Raw genomic sequence first — 19198 nt, 5'->3', positions numbered from 1 at the left:
GGAAACTGTCTCTAAGTAAATCCTACTCCATTTTCCCCCCAGTGTACACTTTTTGTGGTTACTTACAAACCACAAAAAAAAAAAAAAAAAACTGTTCTTTGGACTAGCAAGTCACACCCTATCTGAAAAATTACATTATGTAAACAAAGAATTTGCATAACTTTCATTTTGTAAGTCCTGAAGGTGTTTTAAAATTACATCACGGTTTTACCAAACCTGTTTTAAGAGATAAGCTTTTGGATTATTAACTCCTGAGCGATTTGTCCATTGCGGTTCTATGGCAAGCTGTTTTAGCTTAAAATGTCCCCAGCCTCACTCGTTGTAATTCCATTCTAACTAGTAAGAATTAAATTAGAGAGCTCTACAAATATTTTTTTCCTAGACATATGTCTCCATTGACTTCCATTTATTTATTTTTAATACAGAGCTCTACAATTGAATTATTAGTAAGAATTCAAATTAGAGAGCTCCACAGTTCAGTTCTTAATACCATAGGTCCCGATTCCATGGTCAAGGACCCACATTAGAGAGGTCTCTAATTTAATTCTTACTAGTAAAAATGCAATTTTGACAAGTAACTCTGGGAACATTTTAATTCATTTTTAACATTTTAATCCTATAATGCCCTTTTCACAAGATGTAAAATAAACCTCACTCATCTGATCTCAAGATCTGTCGCTAGAGCGCCTATTGAGATCAGAGGAGTGAGGTTTTACGCTAGAGCACCTATTGAGATCAGAGGAGGTTTTACGTTAGAGCGCATATTGAGATCAGAGGAGTGAGGTTTTACTCGCACAGCGACTACTAGCTGGCCTCCGTTACACTCACCCCCCTAAACCTCACTCCCATCCGGGTCACGGCACCAATGTAACCCCTCCACCCGGGTCCTACTCTGTGGGAGCCTGTGCGAGCCTTGAACCCGGGTCTCCGGCGTGAGAGTCAGGCGCTCTAACAAGGAGGCTAAAGACTCGCACAGCAACCACTAGCTACTAAATCGCGTTCCCAGGGGCGGGGTTTATGTAAATTTTAGGGTTTGTGATGTCACAAATCCGAGAGGAAGCTCTGTTGCCTTTTTGTTGCCATTGGCTTTTGGGTTGCTTAGTTGGGGACATTAAATTGAACATTTTATTTAATATTCAACAATAATATTGATCTGCCTGCATTGACACCATTAGGTATATGAGAACTGAACTGAGCTGGACGATGACATCACGGTTTTCTCCAGAGCGGCTATATATAAATGAACTAAATTAATACCTTTTTTAAAACAAAAATGAGACATCTCTGAACTTAAGACTGGACTGTGACTCTATTTTCTTCTGGACACAAACTTTGTTGCATTATTTTCCTGTTATCAATGTAAAGCTGCTTTGAAACAATCTATTGTAAAAAGCGCTAAATAAATAAATGTGACTTGGCTAGTCCTACCAGCCGTTTGTTGTAGGCCTTAAAAAGCGATTTCTTGTCTTCCTTTGCTTTGAACTTTGAGCGTTGTAACTTTGCAGATGTTGTTTATGCTCAAACAGCAACATTACACACTAACTCAAGTTAAGTTAAGTTAGAAAAGTGAAATCATAATCAACCACCCCTTTAAGCTAAAACGGCTTGCCACACTGTTCGCCCGCTGGGTGGCTCAAGTTCAATAGTAATAGGTTTCCTAATCGTTGAGAAGGAACTTCCCCAGAGCAACGAAACGAATGAATGGAGCTGTGTCTTAAAACTAGAGGCATGGGTGGGTTTCTAGCAAGCAGAAAGCCAAAACCGATGCCTAGGTAGGCAGCTCACTGGGTTTTAAAACAGCTCCATTCATTCGTTTCGTTGTTCTGGGGAAGTTCCTTCGCATCGTTTAGGAAACGTTTATCGAGACGCGCTGTTTCGTGTCGCGGGTTCGGGTGTGTGTTGCACGGCAGAGGGCAAAGGGCTTTCTGTGCATGTAACACATGGTTGAATTGTTTATGCATGTCAAGAAACACGCACCGCTATGAATTTAAATGAGGTTTCTAAAGGGAAACGCGAGACAGTTAGGATCAATAACCTCTCTCAGTAGAAACGCCATACGCGATGTCTAGATATGCATGCTTTTGTTGAAGCTTATGTCATGATATGATACAGATACAGGAGGGGGAGGAGGGGATCCTCGTGCATCCTCCGTGCATGAGACTTTACTGAGAAACAGAGTCAAACCTGCAATTGGATCCTGCACAAGTCAATCCCACATGTGGGTGGGCATTAGATTCAGAGCTGCACACCCAGGAAAGTTTGTACAACAAAAGGTTGTCGGAAAGTTGCACACCAACCACATGCGTGCGAACACGAAGTGTACTACGAAAATCTACACGCGTTAAAAGCATTAAGATTCGTTTTAGACCTCATTCAGCTCAGTTTCATTCAAGCCACAATGATGTCATACGTGTGGATTTTCGTCCTTGGAAGTTTAATCGTGACTGGAGTAAAGATGCAAGGTAAGGAACAGTTTTGCCAGAGAGAGGGGGAAAAAAAGAAAAGAAAAAAAAACTTTCACGTTTTAATGAAAAGTAGCCTACCAAAGTTTGCTAACACTTTATTGCACAGTGTCATTGTTACATGTTACATGTAGTTACTATATTAATAACTATAAATGATGCATTATTAAACCAAACCCTAATTCTAACCATAGAGTAGTTACTTAATATTACTCAGTAATGTATAATTACAGTGTAACAAAGACACCTTAAAATAAAGTGTAACCCTAAGTTTCTTTGTTTTCTGCCTCCATGCTTGTTTAGTGTGTATTTATGAACTATACATGTATTAATATTGTATAAATTAATACATATGACAAAGAGAGAGTCCTAGATGAAATGGGAAGCATGCATGTCTTTGTTTAGTAGAGTGAGTCTAGATCAGCTCCAAGATCACGTGTTTGGCACAAAATGACTATTAATATACATATATATATGAGTGTAAATTCAAGCATTATGAGTTATGTGTTATTGATCACTAAAATAAGACCCTGTGAGGATGACTTGTTAGACACGCTGAAGCTGTAAAGTCTTACCCAGCTCTTTGTACATTGTGTTCTTGACTAACAGCTTTGGCTGCTCAGTCTCTCAATGACTTCATCCATGTACAACACTTCTGAAATATTCACAGGATGGAAGCAAATGTTTGAAAAAAGGCCATAAAAAATCTGAATATTGGGGAAACATGTTCTTAATGTCTATGGCGATTTATGGGGGTGTTTGTTGCAAATATGTGAAATTTCATCCAGATGTAGACGTGAGACACGCATTTAGTTCAACGTTGTAAATTGAGAAAGACTGAGGTGTAGTCCCAGAAATTCAATCTAGTCCCAGATGTAGACACACCCTACACGGAAAACGCATTGGAGTTACGAAAGGGATGCTTTTGATTCACCCGAGGGAGTTTGCGTGCCTCTCTCTCTCTCTCTCTCCCCCAACACACAGCAATGTCTAATGCATTCATTCCTACAGCCTTGGATTTTTTATTTTGTGAGGGCGACCGTCTTTGTTCACTGGCTCCTGTGTGTGTTTGTGTGGACAGGTGTGTCTCCATCCTCCTCGTACTCACAGAGTAAACTTCTTTTGTCTCTTAATCTGACAACTGCGCCAAAAACCTCAAAGAGCGGCGGTTGAAATTAAAAGCTTAGGGAAGTAAATCACTTAAGTGTGTTGAATTCATTAGCAATTGTGGAAATACAAGCAGGATTTCGCTTGAATGGAAAGATGGTGGATCTGCGTCATTTTATAATCCCAAAAGCGTGAAGTTCATGTGTGAGTTAATAAAACAAAGCCACTGACAGATTACAATCTACATTTGCATTAAAACTGAAGCTGTGTCTGGTTCAGTCAAAGATCATTAGTAGCAGACTTATTCCTTATTACATTTGAGTTATTTTGATATCAAAATTGTGATCATGTTGTGACTGATAACCAAATGGCACATTTTAAGCTGCTTTGTCTGTAAAATAAATGAAAAATAAAGCAATAACTACTAAAATCAGTTGCAAATTTGTGCATCATAACATTTAAATGTACAGTACGAATAAAAGATTTAGATTGATAAAGATGTTAATATGTATTACTAGCACTATTATTTGTAATATCTGTTAATAGTCACACTTTTTCACTATTAACTATGATTTTTGACTCAATAAACTACTAATTACTGTTTATTAATAGTTAGTAAGGTAGTTGTTAAGTTTAGGTATTGGGTGATTAAGGGATGTAGAATATGATCATGCAGAATAAGGCATTAATATGTGCTTTATAAGTACTAATAAACAGCCAATATGCATGATAATAAGCAACTAGTTAATAGTGAGAATTGGACCCTAAACTAAAGTGTCACCCAGTTAATATTATTTAATGAACTTGAGCTAACATGAAATATAGCTGTACTTTTAATAACTAATGTTAACCAAGAGATTAATGGATGCTGTAATGTATTGATCATTGTTGAATGAATTTGGTGAACAAGGTGAATTTGTGCATCGCAATATTATGAAAAATGAAAGCTTAAATTAACTCAGTGTGACCAAACGTATGACTGGTCGTGTAAATGAACCAGTTTGTACTGGATTTATTAGTTGTTTGGGAATGCTAGGTTCACTCGAATGTTATATAACGCTGTTTTTTGTCTGTTTTCCAGCAGATGGAGAGGAAGGTGCTGAGAATGGCGGTAAGTTTCGATCATAATAACTGCCAGAGCTGTTTAGTGAACACACCCTTCTCCAGAAAACTTCCTCTGCTCTCTGCCAAAGCAATAAAAAGCAGAATTGGCAAGACTTTACAGCTCTAACGTCAGGTTTATTTCACAGTACCTCATAAGAGCCGTGTGTTTATTCAAGTAAACCTTTTGACGTGGTCAATATATCACCTGGCACACAATAAAGATGATAAATATGGGTTGCTAATTTACCTATCTCACATTCAGAGTCTCCGGCGGATGACCTTGCTGAAACCGTTCCTGATGAAGGTGATGATAAGATTCATATCTCTGAACAATACAATTCACAGCCGTGCTTCTCAACTGGTAACAGGGGGGGGGGGGGGGGGGGGGGGGGGGATGATGCTAAAAACACAATTAATCAACAGATAATATTAGAATTATCAGCTTTTAAAAGTGGAAACCCTTCAAATGTCCTTCTTGGTTGTTGACGTCAAAGACTGAATTGGAAGTCAAATTAAATAGATGTCAATGTACACAGACAGCCCTCATGCCTAAAAACCAGCAGCTAAATGAAAAACAAAAGAAAATATGACGTAGGTGATATGAGATACGGGTTTGTTATTGTCACTACTTGATATCCAACAAAACAAATCTGCGTCCTGAGGCGAAACCAGTTAAGAACCATCGATCTACATCATATAACTTCAAAGAGTGAGATCTCTATCATGGGAGAAATTTACGGATGTGATTGAATTTACGGGAACGTCTCTGTCGCATTTCGTTCGTGTTGTTGAAAGGATTATGCGTCCTATAGATGCCTATTTCTGTTGAAGTGCAGATGTTGGACAAAATATCACTTTAATGCACTTTTGTACTGTAATATCTCGGACCTGTAAAAAGTGAACAGTTGGATCAACTTAAAAAAAATTACTTCAATTGGTAACACCTAAAGAAATTAAGTTTTCTCAACTTAAATTATCACATTTTATCGTGAAAAACGTGATAATTTAAGTTGAGAAAACTTAATTTCTTAATTTTTTTTAAAGTTGATCCAACTGTTCACTTTTAACAAGGAAGTTGGTCCATTCTTTGCTGTTTCTTACAGATGTATTTTGATATTACACCATTCTGCTGGAAGAAAAGTATTCTAATATAAAAGTTGCACAAAAAAAGAAAAAAAAATTAGATTTTTTTTTTACCGGCTTCAACTGGAATAATGTTCAACCAAACTGGAATTTTTTTTACAATTAAATAAAATAATTCAATCCAGTCCTGTACAACACTGTTATCAAGAGAATTTAATCAAGTTACTTATTTATTTTTTAAACTTACACTACCAGTCAAACGTTTCATGTTTATGAAAGAGTCTCTTCTGCTCACCAAAGCTGCATTTATTTGATCAAAATACAGTACAAATTGTGAAATATTATTACAATGTAAATCAGCTGTTTTCTGATTTGACACGTGATCCTTCAGAAATCACTCTAATATGATGATTCGCATATTTTTTTGTGGAAACCACGTGATACATTAATATTCAATAGTTTGGGGTTCGTAAATTGATATTGATTTAAATTGATAAAGTGACAGTAAAGACATTTATAATGTTACAAAAGATTATATTTCAAATAAATGCTGAACTTTCTATTCATCTAAGAATCCTGGAAAATAAAATGCATCACAATTTCCACACAAATATGAAACTGTTTTCAACACTGATAATAATCATAAATGTTTCTTGATCATCAAATCCTCATATTAGAGTGATTTGTGAAGGATCATGTGACACTGAAGACTGGAGTAGGATATTGTAGGATATGAAGATTTGATCACAGGATATAAATTACACTTTACTGTATATTCACATAGAAAACAATATTTCACAATTTTTACTGTATTTCTGATCAAATAACTGCAGTCTTGGTGAGCAGAAGAGACTCTTTCATAAACATAATATTTTTTTTATGATTCCAAACTTATTTACAACACAGATGTACGCTTGCTCTCTTGGCGCACACACACACACACACACACACACACACGCACTATTAAGACTCTTTAGATCCTTCAGTCGTTACGCAGAACAGTTTACACAGCGTCCTGTAAAACGGCCTCATGTTCTCAAGCCATGGATACGATCAGATGCCGTTCTCGAGACGTGTGCCCATATCATTAATGATTCCCCACCATTTCTAACCGTTGGCAGACATTTCTGGCTTTCTCCACATATAAACCACTGACCAGGTTTTGTGCTCTGGAACGCCCTGTTCTAAACCTCATCTTTGTTCAGAGCATGAAGTGAACTTTTTGTCGTGAAGCTCTCAAAGGCACCGATTCAGAGTTGTTGTTTGGTTTTTTTAGTAACTAGTTAAGTAACTGTCTTTCTTCCACCAGCATTTCTTTCTAATGCTGTAATGACTAATGGGGCCTGTTCTTCGACTCATGCTCTGAAAACACACATTAAAAGTGTTTAGAGCGAAACGATCAACACGACTCTCTTCAACACCTGCATTTTAGATATATTTACTCAGAGTTTAAAGGTATAGTTTACATCAAAAGACACCTTCATTTGGGGATCTGTGATCAGGGTTAACTAAAAATGAAAACTTTTTATGCGTTTTGACCCTTTAGTTTTGGGGGCCTGAAAACGCGAACTATTGATAATGGGTTTTAAAGTGTACGTTTTTGAAAACAATACCTTTATAGTCTCCGTGTAAACTACAAAAACAAGAGCGGTGACGTCATGTACATGCGGGTTAAGTGTTATGTCATATTTACAAAGTGACATCGCCATCTACTGGCCTGACAACAGAATTTTTTACAGCATTTTTAGTTGTTTGCGCAGAGAATGAGGATTGTTTTGACAACGTTATCGTCTGAAGTTATTACCTAGAAACAAGAAACTGAACTAAAATGATAAAAAATCATTGTCAGTAATTAAAATAAAGCTGAAATAAAATATAACAATAAAATTTAACAAAAAAAAAATTATATTGCAGAAAAGTTGAAGCACTAAAATGGAAATAAATAAAAATGAAAACTGAACTAAAACTATTAAAAGTCGTTTTAATTAAAATAAAATATAACTATTAGATTAAAAATGAGAAATGTTGCTTAGAACTAAAGTCACTAACTATAAAAAAACTAAAACTAAGTTGTTTTCAGTAATTAAGATAAAGCTGAAAGTAAATATAACGATTAAATTAAACAAAAATGAGAAATGTTGCCTACTTACTGAAATAAGTTGAAGTTGAAGAAGTACAGTCGCTAAATGGAAATAAATAAAAACTAAACTGAACTAAAACTATTAAAAATCGTTGTTAGTAATAAGTTGAAATAAAATTAAACAAAAATAAGAAATGTTGCAGAAAAGTTGAATCACTAAAATTACTGACGGTCTGGAAATAAATAAAAATGAAAACTGAACGAAAACTATTAAAAGTCGCTTTCATGAATTAAAATAAAAAAGATTATCAGTAAAGAGCGACACAAAAACATAATTTCACTGTATAAAAGTATATGAGCAATAAGTTATGACAACAAATGTTTTTACAACTCATCAAAATAAGCGATTTCAAGATTCAATACAAGATGCAACTCATTTTTCAACTCAAGGTCAAATTCATTCAACTCAAATGTCATTTTTAAGTCAGTTTAATTAATTTAAGTTGAAATGACTTAAACATCCAAGTCGACTGTGCTTAAAAATTGAAGGCAGCAACTTTGTTGAGTTGACTTGCTTTTTGGATCATGAAAGTGTAGGAAACAACATGAGAACGAGTAAATTATACAATCCTTTAAGATTTATTATTCTATCCACTTTCTTCAGTGATGTTTCCGTGTAATGCTGTTTGTGATGGTAAATGTCTTCAGCTCTTATTGTATTAATATTAATATTAAGCTATAGTGTCATTTGATGACGTCTTGTGAACGTGATACGGAGGGCCTTGAACAGGTTTGTTCTTGATAAACTCACCGACTGAATGTTTCTAATCTTACGGTAGAAACTCAGAACTGTCCTGACATGTAACATATGGAATATATATATATATTTGCAGACAACACACCCACGGATGATTTACCGCCTGCTTCAGACGGCGGAGCGCGTGAGTATCTGATTTATCGTCACCTGTGTGTTTGAGGAAAGATGAGCCAAAGGTTGTGTTTCGCTCGAGGCGCGAGTGAGACGCCATGTGTTAAAGTATGAAAACCTCTGATGTCACTGTGAAGAATTATATGATCTATAAGTTATGACAACATATTGCTTTAACTCTTCAAAATAAGTAAAGCAGTTTTCATCTTTTTTTTTTTATAAGTTACATTTTTTTAAGTCCGTTTAATGTAATTAAAGTTGAAATGACTTAAACATCCAAGTTGATGGTACTTAAAAATGTAAGGCAGCAACTTTACACTGTAAAGATTTGAGTTCATTGAAATAAATTTTTTGAGTTAATACAATAAAGGAGATTGGTTTAATAAATAGAAACTCCAAATATTATGTTATCTGAACCACATTAACTTAAAAAGGGAAGTTTGCCTTACGCTGGTTCAGATTAGCCGATTTCTTTGTCTGTTAGGATAGTCACTGTCAGATTAGCCGATTTCGACTCCTAAAATCTTGTCGTGTCGTGGACATGAAACATGTCAGACTACACTTTGCTTCCCGACCAGTCATCGTGTGCCGTCTCTCACACACTCACAGGCACACACACACTCACTCACGCTCACTCACACATATACATACATACACACACACTCACTCGCGTGCACACACTCACTCGCACACATACATACATACACATACACACTCATTTGCACACACACTCACTCACTCACTCACTCACTCACTCACTCACTCACACACACTCACTTGCACACATACATACATACATACACACATACATTCACTCGCACACACACTCACTCACTCACTCACGTGCACACACACACACACTCACTTGCACACATACATACATACATACACACACACATTCACTCACACACACCCTCACTCACACACTCACTCGCGTGCACACACACACTCACTTGCACACACTCACTCACTCGCACACACACTCACTCACTCACTCACGTGCACACACACACACACACACTCACTTGCACACATACATACATACATACATACACACACACATTCACTCACACACACCCTCACTCACTCGCGTGCACACACACACACACTCACTTGCACACATACATACATACATACATACACACACACATTCACTCACACACACCCTCACTCACTCGCGTGCACACACACACTCACTTGCACACACTCACTCACTCGCACACACACTCACTCACTCACTCTCATTCACACACACTTACGCACTCGCGTGCGTGCGTGTACACACACACACACACACATTCACTCACTCACTCACGCTCACTCACACACACTCACTCACTCGCGCACACACACTCACTAACTCACTTAATTATTTAAGTAGATTTGACAAAAGATAAAAAGTTGTGATTAATATAAATCATGAAAATCTATATTTTCTACAGTGCAGGAATCAGTAATGTTCAGATCTAGTGTCACGTCTCTGACTGTGATTGTGATTGTGAAGTTACAGACGCTGAACCTCCAACTAAAGAAACAGTGGATACAGTTGTGGATGAAGCCACAGATCCTACAGGTACACACACACACACACACACACACACACTGAAATAAAGCACTTTACAGTGATTTTACCATTAATAAGAGGTGTAGCTGAACTAAAACACACTGTTGTTGTGCAAATGAGCAGCCAGAACACATTAAGGGTTTCCTGTGAGAGAACGGTGTGTGTTAGCGGCCGCTACGTTAATAACTAATGATCTTTACGACGGAAGTGAATCAGTGAAAACTAACTTTATCTGGACAATACCTTTATTCTAGAGCTGCTGTATATTACTGTAATCTCCTGTTAGCACTGTAAAGCTGCTGTGAAACATCTATATTGTTAAAGCGCTGTATAAATGAAGGACTCGACTTGACTTGATTTAAAACTAGTGCTGTCAATCAATCGGTTAAAAAAATTAACTCGATTAATCACACAATTTTTCTGTGATTATTCACGATTAATTGCAATTAAAAACACTTATGTTTTTATTGGTTTACATTAGTTTATATATTTTATAAGGTAATAATTTCACAGTTAATCTCCAAATGAATGTAGAGACAACATAAACACAGTATATTTTAAATACTGGTACAGAAATTTAATAAAGTTATCAAACAGTCTATGAGCATGATACTGCGCGTCGTGTGTGTGTGTGTGTGTGCGTGTGCGTGTGTGTGTGTGTGTGTGTGTGTGTGTGTGTGTCATGACAGGACATTCAAAGGCAGTGCTTTCTCTTTTGTCTGGTTTAAAAGCATTTGCATGAATAAGAGCCGGATCATATAATGTTTTATTAGAGCCCGAAAACAACATCAAGACTTTGTAAAAGGGCATAAAAGGTCCTCTTTAAAAGTTGTTTTCATAAAACTGAAATAAAATAAAATATAAATATTAGATTAAAAACTTCACGTGGCTTTCAAAAATGACCAAATGTGGCTTTTAATCAAATGAATGTAAATTATTTTAGTTTGATAATGATCGTTTTGTAATTTGAAGGGATTTTATGATACTAAATTATATTTATGCAGTAGTTATAATCCATTTATTCACTTTTTGAGCATAGACCTGAACATTTCCAGCTTAAACTCTCATAGATATTTAATGCTTTGGATCACAGACTGAAGTTTTGGTCTCTTTGGAAAGACGAAACTAGGCAGATGAAAACTTAAAAAAAGTGATAGAATTTCAAAATTACTAAATAAAAAATACTATTTTTAATTTTTATATTAATTATAGATATTTTCCTAAACAAATTGTACTCTAAAAATGTGAGAAATCAAATCCATAAGTTGTGTTCCAGATTTGAGGTTGATATCTCAAAAAATGAGCTTTCAGTGATATGTTGTTTGGCCAAACGCTTCCACTAGACGAAATTCGTTTCCCATTCATTTCATTTTTGACCACAAGGAGCAAAAGAGTGACTATTGTTTCAGGACCATTTACCTGTTCGATTCATGTCCGTGATTTGTATGTGTGTGTTCACATAGAAGTGCCAAAACTAAGTTTTGTACCAATTCCATTGAAGTTTTGTTTTGGAAAAAAAAAAAAAACTTTTGCAACTAAATGAAATAAAGTTGCTAACTGGAAATAAATAAAAATGAAAACTGAAGTAAAACAAATTAAAAATCAAAATTAAAAATGAAAAAAATAATGATTGAAGTGATTGAAATAAAGCTGAAATAAAATCAAATATAAATATTAGATGAAAAACTTTAACAAAATTTTTGGCAACTTGAATTACGTTCGAAAATAAATAAAACACTGAAATAAAAATAAATTAAACCTAAATAGAAAGATTAAAAAAAAACGAATACAATGACAAACACAAACAACATTACTAAAAATTAAGGTAAAATTAAAATGAAAACTAAAATTATAAAAAAAAATAAAAGCTAATTGGCTTCATGAAATATGCAGTTTGATAAAAGACTACAATGATTAATAATAATCAGAATATTCTGCCAGGTAATATAGTCTGTTAGTCAATGCATTCATACAGAATGCATATTCATCAGCATCATAGAGTCTGTTTAATGATAACCTTGAAATATTGTGATTTATTGTCTTTTGTGTCGTTAATAGAGACTGAAGCTGAAGAGACAAAGCCTGATTCAGGTACAGGTTTCCAATACTAGTGTCAACACACTTACAACGCCTGAACAAAACAAGATCAACACATCACCCAGATCTGCCATGTTTGAAGGTTTTCAGCTCGTGTGTGTGTGTGTGTGTGTGTTTCCCAGGTGCTGCCGAGGACGAGCAGCCAGCGACAGAAACACCAGCAGGTAAATATCACTTAGATAAAGACACACAAATAACAGATGATAACAAGGAAATATAATACAACATGAATATTAAAATCAGAGAAAGTCATAGAAAACCTGGATATACAGCAGTGGCCAAAAGTGATGTTTGTTTTTAATGATCCTATAAGTTCAATGAAACCGTCAAAATATGAGGAAAATATTTAATATTTTTAAATATTGTAAATATGAAGACAGAACAAAACACTAAACTTAGTCAAGATGTTTATCTGACAAAATTATTTGGCAAAAAGATCTTCACCTACAGGTTTGATTTCAGTATGCAAAACATACATTGATTACAACATAATCAGTTATTAATATTTCGTTGGTTCTCTTGTTTTTGCATGCGTTCATAATCTCTTTGAATGACAGTCTGGCCGGAAATTATGTTGCACAATTTGTCATGTTTCATTGCGTTATTATCACTAATAAAACATTGACTGCAACACAACTACACAATATGACTACAATATCTTTAATAATATTTGAATGAAGGGTGAAGATGTGAATTTTCCTAAGCATCACTTTTGGACGCTAACGTATTAGAAAATTAAAAAAGGGCCTGTAAGAATCATGAACAAAATCAAGGGAATTTCTCAAAGATTATTCTAGTTATGCTCAGCCTTAAAATATTCCATCGCTAGAAGTTGCTCTTTCCGTATGAGAGGATTTTTAAACTATCCTGTAATCATGAAGGACTGGAAAAGTCATAGAAATTCATCGGGCCTGTAATAATAATGTGGTTTTGACTATTGCATTTTTTGCCGTTTCGGTAAGAGTCAGTATAGCCGAGATGTAGTGAAAAAACAGATGCAATGTTTAATATGTTGCTCGTGAAACACTTGTGTGTGAATCAGTGAGTCGGACAATCATCCCGTTCACACATTCCTCCAGGATTGATGTTATCACATTAAGTGATGCTATAGCCACACATATTTCCAATAAACAAACATCATCATATGCATCTGACTCATATTTCCCTGACTTTGCTTCATCAGCTGAAGAAGAACCTGCTGGAGGAGAAGCTCCTGTTGAAGCAGGTAGAAACACGACACTTCACACCACATGTCTTTCCACCAGCTCTGCTCAAAGTGTGTGTGTTAGTGACACTTGTGGCGAGTCCTTTGGCAGTCCAGCTTTGTGGCATTCTCAAATTGCTTTCCCAAAAAGGTATCTGGGACATTTTTCTTCCCAAACTCATCCTTATTTAGTTTTTTCCCCAAGCTTATAATAGTGGGGTGCTCTTTTTTTTCTTTTTTATGCTTTTTTCAAATATTCACGTTCATATAGGGTGTAATAGAGCTGGTTATGAATGTAAAAGCTCTGCAAAGTTTTAACGATCAAAGTGCACAACAAATAAAGTTATTGTCCTGAACTGCAGAAACGAGTCGTCAGCAATTCCATGTTTTTTTTTGTTACATACCTTATGTAACAATGTAACAGATTTTCAGAATGGTCTTCATTGGCTGTCGGTGAACGATGTCTACTTAGCTCCGCCCTCAAACACCAGTTGTATCTGAGACTGGAAGAGTTTGGCTCGTGTTGTTCAAAGACGCTGTTTTTTTGCTGCCAAAGCAAATCCACTTTGACGATACTGATACGGTAAAACATACACCATCATTTCTGAGATGAAATTCAAATTTGGTAATGGCCGTTTCATTTTCAACACACGCTGTAAGCGGTCGACCAATCACAACAGACTGTGCCTTCTGACCAATCAGAGCAGAGCATCTCTCAGAAAGGCGGGGTTTAGAGAGACTGAATCTTTGATCGAACTGTTTCAGACACTCAGAAATGAGCTGATGCTGCAATGTGTATTTGGATGCATGTAAACCAATTGTAGGAAACTCCAAAACAAAATTAGGAACCTTTAAAATAGCATAAACGGGGCTGAAATATTATGTTTTTATGTTGGCAATTCATATTTGTCTACAAAAGTAATTTCTAAAGAATTTACACGTGTGCACGCAAAAAATATTAAATCCTAAATCTAAGATTTATGTTTTTGAATCGCATATAACATTTCCTTGTGTTTAACAATCGAATAAACTTGATCTGATGCATATTTGTCAGTCATAGATAAATGAAACTGGTTATATTTCTGCGATTGTTCTAAGCATGTTTTAAATACACAATAACCAGATATATTTATAATCAATACATCCAATTTCTTTCAACCTCATACTGAATATAGCTTGTTCCACAACTAGTCATATTCATAGCTTTTAACTGAAAAATATGTTTTCACAATGAACAGATGTATGCTGAATCTAAGCCATTTGAATCAATGCATTTTGAAAATATGATTATTTACATCAAATCAAATAGATGCAAATAAATAATAAACTGTTTTTTTAGTGCAACTTCATTTATGCATCACATTAAGTTTTTAGTGTATGTTAAAGTTTAAAGCTTTATTGATCACCATGGGGTAATTAATTTAAGCTTACATGGTGCCTCACATAAAACACTTGACATATACAATTAAAACACATAGAACAAGAGAAAAAAAAAAAAATAATAAAAAATAAATAAAGTCACCTACATGTGTTACATAACCGTATTGCTTCAGGCACAAACGTAAATTTATAACGATTTGTAGAGCATTTCGTAGAGCAAATTTGGGAGCATCTGGGGATAAATGATCAAGTTTATCTAGGGTGCTTTTAACAGTCTCAAAAGCCACATCAAAGTTGGCACGTGGATGAGTATATACCACAATAAAAATCAGCTGAGGGAACTCACGAGGGAGATAAAAAGGACGTACTGATATTGCAATGAGTTCGATATCTGAATTACAAATCTTAAAACGCACCATTGCTGTTTTACACCAGCTTTCCTTAATATAAACACACACACCTCCTCCTCGACTTTTGCCTGTTGTATGTTTGTCTCTGTCAAGTCGAATAGGTGTTCCAAAACCTTCAATCTTTGAAGTACTATTGTCAACTGAATCATCCAGCCAAGTTTCGGTGAATACCATCATGTTAACGGTGTAATGCAAACGGATGGACATTTTATATGCAATTCAAAGCCTAAAATATTTTTTGAGTGCGACTTAAAAAACATATTGTACTGATCATTGTTTTTTTCTTTGTTGTACAGTAGATAAAGCCGACGCACCAGAAACAGGTTGGCAGAAAGTTTACATTATGTTTACTGTACAGATTATTTTAAGTTTACAGGCGTTGAATACTCGCTTGCTTTGGTTTTCAGAAGCTGATCCGCCGACTGAAGAGACTGACCTTACTGAACAAGGTTTCATTTATTCTTTTATCTCTCAGTTTGGTCTTATCTTCTTTATCTCTCAGTTTGGTCTTATCTTCTTTATCTCTCAGTTTGATCTTATCAAAGCCACAAGCTAACGTCAGATATAAACTCTGCTTTGTTTTTGTTACATAGAAACAAAACGTTTTAATGAACAACTTTTGATAGCCACAGTTAAACTATAACAGAGTCATCGCATTACTGTAATGTTATATAAATGGTTACATCAATCTTGAGATATTAAAAAAAATGTCTGATTTCATTAAATGAGTTCTTAACAAGTTCTTATACACATGCACTGCAAAAAAATTATGTTCTTCCTCAGTGTTTCTGTCTTGTTTTCCAGCACAAAAATATCTAAACATTCTTAAATCAAGATACATTTACTGGAGAAGCAAAAAGATATTAAGACTTGTTTTCTGAGTTAAAGTGAGTTAAAACAAGAACAAAAATCTGCCAGTGGAGTCAGAAAAATAATCTTGTTTTATTTATTTATTTTAAGCATAAACTCACTTTTTTTCAGTAAACAAGACCTATCTTACACCCAGCGCAATGCAGCGCCAAGCGCGACGCAAGTGTGTTTTGCTAGTTTCAGCCCGACGCACTTTTCATTTTCACGTCCTGCGCCGCGATGTTTAAATAGCAAATGCATTTGTGCGCCCATGGGCCGCTGGTCTGAGAACGAGTGTGTGTTCTGGCGCATTGTTGCGCGTTGCTGTTTTGAAGCAACAGAAATAGACTGAGCCACTGACCAACTGAAACCCGGTCTAAAGTCAATGGCGCAGTATTTTTCTTTTTGTTATTTAAAGAGCACGTTAGTAATGTGCCCCGCAGCTCAGGAAAACTGTTCAGTCTGGCCAGACTGCGGGCGAAGACTAAAGTACGCCATGTTCTGGTACGTGAGCTGCTTTATGCTGATGATGCTGCCTTTGTTGCCCACTCAGAGGCAGATCTACAACTACTCTGCTCATCTTTTGCCGCTGCATGTCTAGAGTTTGGTTTGCGGATTAGTCTTAAAAAGACAGTTATCCTTGCCCAACCTGCAACCCTAAACCCTACAGTATACATTAACAACACATGTCTATCTGTGGTGGACAAATTCCACAGTATCAAACAACAATAACCTTGAAGCAAAGCGCATTGGGAAGGCATCATCAATGTTTGGAAAATTGAGCAAGCGTGTCTGGCACAACAAGAACCTCTCATTGCTCCTCAAAGTCCGCGTATACCATGCATGTGTACTTAGCACCTTACTATATGCAAGTGAGACATGGACAACATAGAGGAGGCACGAACATCGCCTCAACGCCTTCCATGTTCGCTGCCTTCGCTCCATACTGGGTGTATGCTGGAAGGACCATGTGCCAAACTCTGTCATACTTGAGAGAACTGGTTCCAGTGACCTGTACACCATCCTTCGTGAACGTCACCTCCGTTGGACTGGGCATATTTATCGAATGAATGACACCCGCCTCCCAAAAATCTTTCTATATGGCGAGCTGGCAAATGCCCCCCGCAAACATGGTCGCCCCCATCTATGTTTTAAAGACGTCATTAAGAGGGATCCTCAGGCCTTCTCCATCAACCTGGACAACTGGGAGGCACTTGCAAATGACAGACCCAACTGGCGCGCAGCAATTAACGCAGCAATTAATTTCTGGAAGAGAGACGCTCAAAACGGGAACTCGACATGAACGGCCATAGTATATAAATATTAAAATTAAAAGGATTACAATGTAAAAGATTATTATTGTGTACATAAAGATATGGTGAATCCGGTTTGTTCCGTAGATGTTCTGCTTGTGCACTTTGACCTCGCGCACGAGCAGATCCGTTTGCGCTCTGGAGACGCGTTCGGTCTTTCCACTATCAAATTCCGTCATGTAAATAGCGAATCCGCCATGGCACGAGCGCAACTGGCATTTAAAGGGAATGGGAGATGAGACTCTGATTGGTTTAACGCACGTAAATCCCAAAACACACCCATTACTCATTAAGAGAATAGGGATAACCTTTTTAGATCAGCGCCGGAAGCGCCGACCATTTATCCCGTCGTTAAGCTAGCAAAAGTGGATTCGGACACGCTCTAAGTGAACTTGCGCTGCTCTTTAGACCATGAGCTTAGATCATTGAAATAGGGCCCCTAATATCTTAATTCATTTAGCTTTTCTAGTAAATGTATCTTGATTTAAGAATGTTTAGATATTTGCACTGGAAAACAAGACAGAAATATGAAGTAAGAAAAGCATTTATTGCAGTGAACATGTTTTCCCATCTTTATCATCACAGATCTTTGACTTGTTCGCTGGTTTAGACTACATCTGAAAATAACATATGTTTCTCTTTGTCAGAAATCACGGCAGAAGAACCTACAGGTGAAGTAGAAGAACAACCAACGCCAGAGAGTCCAGACCAAGAGGAACCGGACCAAGAGGAACCGGACCAAGAAGAACCGGACCAAGAGAAACCGGACCAAGAGAAACCGGATCAAGAAGTACCAGATAAAGGTAACAAGAAAATGTCATAAACATGCATATTTAAGAATATTTCCTGTCTGAATGCTTTTGTGTGTGAGAGAGAATGCTGGAAATTATAAAAAATAGGCGTGAGGATTCAATCAGCCTCTTTGTAAAAATGAACTGACATATTCCTCAGGTTCAGGGATCTGTTACAAAACCTAGTGTGTTGCCTACTTTAAGGCATCATAATAAGATATCACATTTTGACCAGATTCAAAGGCAGAATCACATCTATCCTTGAAACTGAATTGAAATGAAATCAATATTAAAATTATTGTAAGAACACAATCTAATTAGGAATAGATACAGTGTTGTGTGTTTTGTATTTTTATGGAAACTTGTTTCTGCCTCGGAATAAAAAAGTAAAAAAGGTACTTGCGACTTTTTATCTCAGATATAATGCAATTGTGAGAAAAAAGTCATGAGTTGTGAGATAAAAAGTCACAATTACCTTTTTTACTTTTTTATTCTTAAGCTTCCATAGGAAACTCTTTCCCCACCAGTGTTTTTTAAAAAGTTGCCTGTCAGCATCAGCATTTTTTATCATTTTCACAAACCTTTTATTGCCCCCCACAATATTTTGTTGTATAATCATGTAAACAGTCATTGGGCCCTATCTTGCACCAGCGCAATTGACTTTGTACACCGACGCATGTATCATTCCTATTTCTCACCCGACGCACAGCAGACTTTTCCCTCCACAGACGCACGTCGGTAAATTAGGGAATGAACTTGCGCTCCCGGGGGCGGTTCAGCGAAAAGAGGAGGCGTGTTCCGGCGCAAACGTTCCCTGGTGCTATTT

At 36.4% G+C, this 19198-nt stretch overlaps 1 protein-coding gene across 4 annotated transcripts in view; it reads left to right on the top strand.

Annotated features, from left to right (window-relative positions):
• The first annotated feature begins 1722 nt into the window (after nt 1-1722).
• LOC311298408 (uncharacterized protein) overlaps nt 1723-19198 on the top strand; it is a 30625-nt gene continuing 13149 nt past the window's right edge. For 2 of the 4 annotated variants that reach the window (XM_084421276.1, XM_084421274.1), the window contains exons 1-11: nt 2266-2462; nt 4654-4680; nt 4936-4977; nt 8730-8777; nt 10269-10337; nt 12387-12419; nt 12548-12589; nt 13609-13650; nt 15716-15742; nt 15827-15868; nt 18229-18384. In XM_084421276.1, coding sequence (XP_084277402.1) covers nt 2399-2462; nt 4654-4680; nt 4936-4977; nt 8730-8777; nt 10269-10337; nt 12387-12419; nt 12548-12589; nt 13609-13650; nt 15716-15742; nt 15827-15868; nt 18229-18384 — 592 coding nt within the window. In that variant the 5' untranslated portion in view covers nt 2266-2398. Of the gene's footprint in view, nt 2463-4650; nt 4681-4935; nt 4978-8729; nt 8778-10268; nt 10338-12386; nt 12420-12547; nt 12590-13608; nt 13651-15715; nt 15743-15826; nt 15869-18228; nt 18385-19198 lie in introns of all 4 variants that reach the window. The other 2 variants (XM_084421273.1, XM_084421275.1) reach the window with 2 other exon arrangements.

Source organism: Rutilus rutilus (assembly GCF_951802725.1).
Source record: "Rutilus rutilus genome assembly, chromosome: 10".
Lineage (NCBI taxonomy): Eukaryota > Metazoa > Chordata > Actinopteri > Cypriniformes > Leuciscidae > Rutilus > Rutilus rutilus.
This window is presented reverse-complemented; position numbering and strand designations above follow the sequence as displayed.